This window comes from Pempheris klunzingeri, chromosome 17, assembly GCF_042242105.1.
Source record: "Pempheris klunzingeri isolate RE-2024b chromosome 17, fPemKlu1.hap1, whole genome shotgun sequence".
NCBI lineage: Eukaryota > Metazoa > Chordata > Actinopteri > Acropomatiformes > Pempheridae > Pempheris > Pempheris klunzingeri.
Genome location: NC_092028.1, coordinates 16,142,588 through 16,150,470, shown reverse-complemented (window position 1 = coordinate 16,150,470; position 7,883 = coordinate 16,142,588). Strand labels below are relative to the sequence as shown.

The window sequence follows — 7,883 nt, the reverse complement described above, 5'->3', positions numbered from 1 at the left end:
AGTGTTGTCAGCTTCCTCTCATTAGTATTTGTCCCTTTGCCAAGATTGAATTGCAGTAAATGAGCCTGTATAGGTCATCAATGTAGGTTTGGGTATATTTTCAGCTGTAATTATTTACAAACATTTATTTAATCAAAATATTAGACATAAGCATTCCTTCCATGTATGTAACCAAAATTACAAAAGACCCCTGTGTCTTTAAGGATATAGTCAGTCTATGGACGTATCTCATTTTACTGTGTCAGTTTTAGGACTGAAAGAAGAAGACAGTGGGGGAGGAGGGGGTGACATTAAAATCTATACACAACTTTTTACCCACTCCCGCACACCATGTGTCCATTGAGAGTGTCACAACATGCCTTTCAAGCCCAGTAGCCAACGATAAAGGCCGTTACCGAGAGGCAAATCATGAGGTTGACGTTAACAATGAGCCGCAGACGTGGCTTTTCTTCCAGCGAAATGCTAGCCTCCATAGGTGCGGGAGGCGTCACAGGACTGTCATCTTCCTCTCTCCTTCTCTCCATCCCACACAGCCAGTAGAGGGCAGACATCATTCTGGACTGGCTGTGGATGCTGGACACTGAGGATGAAGAGTCTGGAGAGTTCAGGAGAAAAAGAGAAAACACTGAATAGCACAGAGAGAATGTCTTCACCTGCAAGACAAATAAATGATCAGATGGAAAAGTGCAACTAATAGCAAGCAGGACCAAGACCCACCTTCCCTGAGATGACAGGTTTTTCCATTGCTGCGCTCCTGCTCTCCTGTGACTCCCATGTCTCTCGTCTGATCAGTAATCACCTCTGAGGTCGTTGTGCTCTGCTCCACTGAAAACACCTGCTGTTTGGGCTCCACTGGGTCAAACCTTGAGAACCAGGTGAGGCGACTAATCTGTTTACGAAAAGACATCACACAGCATGCATGATGTTCACGGGATATACTGTAAGTCAGGTGTGCAAATAGGCAGACATACTTTTCTGAAGGACCCAAATGATGACAGCTGAAAATCAGTGTACTGCAAACAGTTTGCCTTAAATGTCCCCTGAGATGTTATTGACATATAATGGTTTGCATGTTTCAAAATATTTTCCAGTTGTAGGAAAAGCATTTTATATATTAAGTTATGCACACAATGGTATTTTGGCAAGGAACATTGAATCTAAACAAATTTGAGAGCTTGAAAGTTTAGATTTAATTTCTACATCTGAATCACTGGCCCATGACGAGGTATGCAGATCAGCAAAATTATAACCCCAGAACTTCAATATAGATGTGATAATGTGGCTTCACCTGCTCCAGTTTGGGCTCCTCTGTAGCCAGGCTGACCGCAACCACCACAGCCAGGGTGATGAAGGACAGCAGTATGGAGAAGTATAAGTAATGGACGTATTTCAACACAGCAGGCCTGTCGTCCTCCTCGTAGCACAGGGGTGCAGGGTAAATAAAGTCCAACAACATGCGGATGCAGCCCACCAAAAGGCCGAAAACCAGGCCCCAGAATGCACCCTGGAGGGAGGAAGAGGTGAGTCGACGACGGGCGCAATCACACAATCAGTTGCAGATGTTTCAGTGCTGCTTTCATCATCAAAGTTTGTCAAGTGTATCTGTAGCTATATGGACATAAATACGAACTTATCACTTCTAATTTTACATGGAATAAAATAACTAAAACTGACACGATGCGGGAACCTGAGGCTGTGCCACCTTTACCTTCTCATTAGTCCTCTTCCAGAAGCAGCCCATGAGGAAGATGATGGACACTGGGGGCTGGAGGTAGGTGCTGATGGACTGGATGTAGATGAAAAGTTGCCCACTCTGACTGGCTTGGACGACAGGAATCCACAGCACAGACACCACCACCAGCACGAGCACAAACACCCTGCACATGAAACGTAAGGTCTGTGTATTTGACGGTTTACGGTTCTGCAACATGTGATCACAGGGCGGCATGTAGGGAATGGAAAACAGTTTATCTGAGCAGCACTGTACATTCGGTTATGAGGGTGTGTGTGTGTGTGTGTGTGTGTGTGTGTAGGAAAGGAGAAAAGAAAATCTGGTTTAGTGATAACTTTGGAATATGTGGAAAGAGGGGTTATGGTTTCTGTGAGCATGACAGAAGAACGTAATAATTTAATATGCGCTTTAGTGGATGATTCATCCAAAGTGCATTATAATGCCATACGTGGTTACTTTTTAAATGCAGACGATCCAAGTAGGAATAAAATATGTATAAGCTTTTAACTTAAAATCTCAGTGGAAAAGCAGGCAGCAGGGCGGCCCTCTGTAGGGATGTTTTTCAAGACAGAAAATTACTGTCCTGATTCCTTTTGAAGTGTTTCATAGAAAATGCTGAACTTTCGTTGACATGTTTTTAAGACTTCTAAATTATTAACTGTTGCAGACTCAAACCGGTTCTGCAGTACACAGCATAAATGCAGAAAACAGGACCATAATTTGGGTTATGTCTGCTTGTCCGGAAGTGGTCACATACCTGCCCACAATCATAAGTTCCCATTCTGACGCGCAGGATCTGAAACTCTTCCACAGATCCATTGTGAAAATGGTGCTGGCGCTGTTGAAGATGGAGGTCAGAGAGGACATGAGGGCAGCAATCATTACGGCCATCATCAAACCTCGCAGCCCTAAGAGGGGGAACACAGAGATTGGCATAAAAAAAAGAGACTAGTGTCCTGTATGGACAAAGACCAAAAGGCAGGACAGGAAGTGTAACAATGGGAGTATCTCACCTGCAGGAAGCAGCTCCATGACCAGTCTGGCGTAGGCAGTGTCTGTGCAGCCCACTGGGTTCCCACAAACCTGTTTACACACCTCAGGGTCTGCACAGGCCACATCATCTGCACAATATCAAAAAAAGACACAGAGCTTAATATGAAATATCCACAATGTGTCATCCAGTTTAATCTATTTCATATTGCTGTAAATATTAAAACTCCCAATACCAACATAAACAGTATTTGTCTGGTATTGAAGATCCATTAATAAATTCTGAACTTTTATGACGTTAATAATTATGACAGAAGTCATATATAATTCACATTAAGTGCACATTTTCCCAACTGCTGCCTTCATTCATTAAAACATCAACTTCATGGTGTACCTGTGTAAAGTATCCTGCTGATCATGCCAGGCAGCATGATGGCAAAGAAAGGCAGAACCTTCAGATAAGCAGCCAGTAGAGAGCCACCTTTTGCATGGGTCAGGGTCTTTGCAGCCAAGGATCGCTGCACGATTACCTGCAGGGGGTTACAGCCACAGATGACCCTCAGTTAAAGGATAATTTCTGGATTTTTAAACTTTAAATTCAGAGGAATTTGTAGAACTGCATAAACAAGATGGAGAGGCTCGAAATTTTATTTTCATCTATCATAGATGAACAACCTCTTACCATTTTGAAATAAATATGAATATAATTTGTTGTTGTTGTCCTTGTTGGCAACATGGGACCCTTATATGCTCTGAACTGTGGAGATCAGGTTTGCTAGCACATGATATGGCTTTAATTCACAGATTAAAAAGTAATTAAATTAGAGTTTTTTTTAACATCCTGATTTGTGATATCTGTACTCTTTTGTATACTACATGGACTTATGTTATCATTCATACCTGCTTTAATGATTCTCTGTTCTCCATTTGCTGTCATTTGTTAGGAAAAGTTCATACAAACAGGTCTATTTTCATTCTAGTACCTGATCAGAACACCAGTACCACATGGAGGGGATGGACATGCCGATGATGACTCCAGGCCAAGGCAGGTCAGAGTTCACCGGGCCTCTGAATATGTGGAAGGCGTCATCTCGAGGGATGCCACAAGTTGAGTTTGGCACGCGGACCGAGGGGATGGCGTTGCCGTATCCCTCCATCAGAGCATCCCAGCCTCCGACCTCAGCAAAGCCTCAAAAGGGGAAAAGCAAAAACTGGAATACAATAAAGTGCAGATGATGGGAGGGTGTATGTTTAGTCAGATTTGACTTACTGAACCCCATGAGTGTGAGAGATCCTGCCAGCATGATAGCAGTTTGAGCAGCATCTGTGTAGATAACCGCAGCCAGACCACCTGGGAAACGACGTAAACAGCCAGTGATATACAGAACAAGCAGTAACCAGTGCTCTTATGTCTAATCCAGAGGTTTTTAAAATAGAAAGGGAGGGAGAGAGGTCACCTGCTACAGTGTAGAGAGCAGTGATTGACAGCAGCAGCACCACAGCGAGGTAGATGTTCCATTGTAAGGCGAGCTGAATGAACAGCGCACCAGCATACATGTCCACCTGGCCACAAACACACACAGCAGTACACGTGTGGTGTAGATGCAAGATAGAAAACACAAATGTGGGATTTGTTATGTAGAAACTACAGAAAAAAAACACATGCACAAACGTACTTATTTGTCTAAAAACACAAAAGAATTATTGAGGATTTGTATCATACCGATATCTTTGTGAAGATGTAAATAAATAATGACAGGACAGTGATGAATAACTGTGTTCTTCTGCCACCAAAACGCTTCTGCAAATATTCTGGCATGGTCGTCACCTGAGGATGAAAGATCCGAAAGGAATAAAAGAACAAAATCATACCTGTGTGTGTGTGTGTGTGTGATATTTCATGTGTTGATGCCTCACCCCAGCAGCGATATAAATGGGCAGGAAGAGCCATCCCAGCATCAGCACCATCAGCATACCCTGTCGATTGCCAGTTATCAATTTTGAACACTTTGAAAACAGCACCTATGTTCAACATATCAACCAGCAAATATATAATGTCTTACATTCCACTCATATGCAATAGCCCCAATTCCTGCTGCAGCTCCCGACCCCGCCAGGCCGATGAAATGTCCACTGCCAATGTTACTGGCAAACAGCGAGGCACCCACCTGAATACAGATAAAAGATTCAAGATCAGATAAAAGATCAAGATGAACTCAGTGTCTTGCGTTGGACTCCAGCTATCAGGCTGGCAGTCACAAGTCTTTATTGTGTTTGACTCACCGGCCACCAGGTCATGTTCTTCCCAGCCAGGAAGTATCCATCCACCGTGCTGCGCTTTGTCCTCCACATGGACTAGTAGAAAAATGAGAAACGTCTTAAAGACAGAATTGCAGAATGAATGTCGATTCATAACACCAGAGGAGAAATTTACCGGCATAAAGTACAGGATTCCCAACTAAGTGATAGGACAGCTGCATGGAGTGCTGTATCAGTTACCCAAATCTGACACCACACCTGAGTGATTCGCTGATTTCATTCAGCTAAAGCCATTGAATGGTGGCTGATGTGGCTCCTTTTCCTTTTGCACTGTGTGTAAATGACAACTGTGGAGTTTGCTCATATTCGCCATGATCTGCCAGGAGAGTAGAGCCAGTTTCCTTTTCTACAACTCCAAGTGCGTCTTATCCTTGCTGCATACAGTTGGCAGATGTTCTGGAAATGAAGACTGGTTGATCGGGCTCGAGTCATGTGATTAGGAGTGTTAGAAAAGCATTTCTTGTCTTTGTCATAGAGGATCAACCCCTTTATTCAAGTGAATGATGAGACAATGTCGCTAAATCACATTAAATCTTGCAGAATGGAGAGAAGTTGCATTACAGAAAGAACTAGAAGGGCATTTGGAGAGCGCAGGACTTTGCCAAGGCCAATAATCCAGATCCACTATTGGTCGCATGTTCGTGAGTCAGATCTTTATCGGATTCCCAAATTTATTAGGGTTAACCTTGGCCCATGCTTCACCCTTCCACCAAGTTTCATGAAAATCGGGCCAGTAGATTTTAGTAAACCTGCTCACAAACAGAGAAACGGCACCATAACCTCCTTACTGGAGGTAAAAATGCAGGTTCTCAAACACTAAACATGAACAGAGGCTTTTGTAGAGAGCAGGGCCAGAAAGAGGGGAGAGGGAAAATGTGGATTGTAACCTCCCAGTAATTCTGTTCTTAGTAGCATTGTTGCTTCATTGCAAAGAGGCCGAAGAACATTCAGGTTTCAAGCCTTTACCTGGTAGAAATGTTCCATACACCAGTTTTTAAGTTTGTCTGACAACAAATAAGTTACTGAGTAACATGCTTGACAAAGGTATTAGAACAGAGACCCTTTCCTCCCCTGTGCTTACCCAGAAGCCAACAGCCAGAATCAGTAGAAAGTAGACCACCAGCACCACTATGTCCACAGTAACCAGGGAAGCTCTGCCCCCTGGAGGGAGAGATGGGGGCATACTGGTCCCTTGGCGGCCTTCTGTATGGTCCATTCTGTCCCGTTATGTGATAGTGAGTACAGCAATCAAGGCTATTAGTTTCAAAAGTAGTGATAAAAAATGTTATCATATCACTGTAGAGTAATAAAAGGGAACAAAACATAACACAAGTGTGTGTGGCACTACAGTACAAGCTGTATTTTTATATGCTACTTCCTTCCTCTCCACTACATTTATTTGACATTGTTACTTTTCATGTACATATTTGATCAAATCTATTATGCTTTGTTACAATATGAACTACCCAACAGTGTAACATTTCCTCAGACAAATTCTGTATTAAAAAGACTTTAACTTAAGAAGATACTTGCTTGCTTGTCAAACTCTGACGGCCGAGGTCTCATTATTAACTTCAGATAAACTTTGGAAGGTAATTTTGTGCACAATTAGGCCTGTGGATTTTGTCTCACATTGATTAAATCTAAATTTTCTTAATAGATGGAATGAACAGGAGTGATAACTGCTTCATAAGACACAAGCTCCCTTTAAAAAATTGTAAACCCATGCTTTGCCAGTTGAGACACACACCATCATAATCTAACCTCAAAGCCAGAATTTTCTCATATTCATATTTTATATTATTTTATATTATATTACAATTTCTCAGTTAGCGGAGACATGTTTATTAAACCTGCTCTGATGTTGTTCTATAGAGCTCCAACAAATCTGTTGACTCATGAGACTTAAGGTGACAATATAAGCTACAGCAGTGACTATCTTCAGACTGTGTATTGGATAGTTTTGTTACTCACCTTTCAGTAAGTTGTCACACTGTGTATCATTCCCTCTGGACTGCCTCGAGCTGATTTGTCTGACCCAAACAACACAGCGCGTCACAATTTGCACAAGGGCCGAGGATCCCAGTAACTTCATGCTGTTCCCGAAGCTTTCTCCACTCACCAAAGGGTCAAACTCCACTTTCACCTTGTGTACTACAAGAGTTTAGTTAAAGTGTAAGAGGTTTATTACAGCTGACAGAGAGGCTTGGAGAGACTCCTGTCTCTAGTAAGATAAGATGGAAATGATTGCTGAATCGGATTTATATTCAATCTAATTGCACGATAATTAGAAGATGTGGGCAGTGTATCATGTTATTAAAGCAAGGGCAGGGGTGTGTGAGTGTGTGAGTGTGTGTGTGTGTGTGTGTGTGTGTGTGTGTGTGCCAATCTGAGATTCTGCTGCAACAGGACAGTTAAAAGCAGTTTCAGTAATAGCAGGTGCATCAGTAGTAGTTGTACAGACATGATGTGATTTCCTGTGTACAAGTTGCAGGAAATGTAGAAACCTGTGCACGTGACACCTTTGATGCGATTCCCTTTGTTCTGTCATGAAACAGTTGAAGATACAGTATTATTTCTCTGTAAGGCAGCTCAGCGCCATGAGTGAGTCTGCAACCGTTACACATTGTTTTTACATCAGAATACTTAAACACAGACACTAAGGCTCAAGTAGATTTCATGTCACTCTTTATATTCGTCAGCATTGTTAGGATACAATAAAAAATACAGACTTAACACTTTATAGGCCTTAAATGGACAGCAATGTGTTATAGGTTTACATTCTGTAATTTAAGCAGGAAAACAAACAACTTTCACAACTAGAAAACAAAGCTTGTGCTAG

General features: G+C 42.2%; 1 protein-coding gene across 1 annotated transcript; it reads right to left on the bottom strand.

The window, feature by feature from the left end:
• Positions 1-10: 10 nt before the first annotated feature.
• On the bottom strand, positions 11-6,299 carry slc5a11 (solute carrier family 5 member 11). Its single transcript, XM_070848487.1, has 15 exons — positions 6,123-6,299; positions 5,006-5,077; positions 4,786-4,890; positions 4,640-4,699; positions 4,446-4,550; positions 4,180-4,285; positions 3,993-4,073; positions 3,706-3,911; positions 3,117-3,252; positions 2,746-2,853; positions 2,490-2,640; positions 1,709-1,877; positions 1,289-1,504; positions 718-889; positions 11-595 (listed from the first exon to the last, which is right to left on the bottom strand). The coding sequence occupies exons 1-15, from the start codon at positions 6,255-6,257 to the stop codon at positions 363-365; spliced, it is 2,055 nt and encodes a 684-aa protein (XP_070704588.1). The 5' UTR covers positions 6,258-6,299; the 3' UTR covers positions 11-362.
• Positions 6,300-7,883: the final 1,584 nt, after the last annotated feature.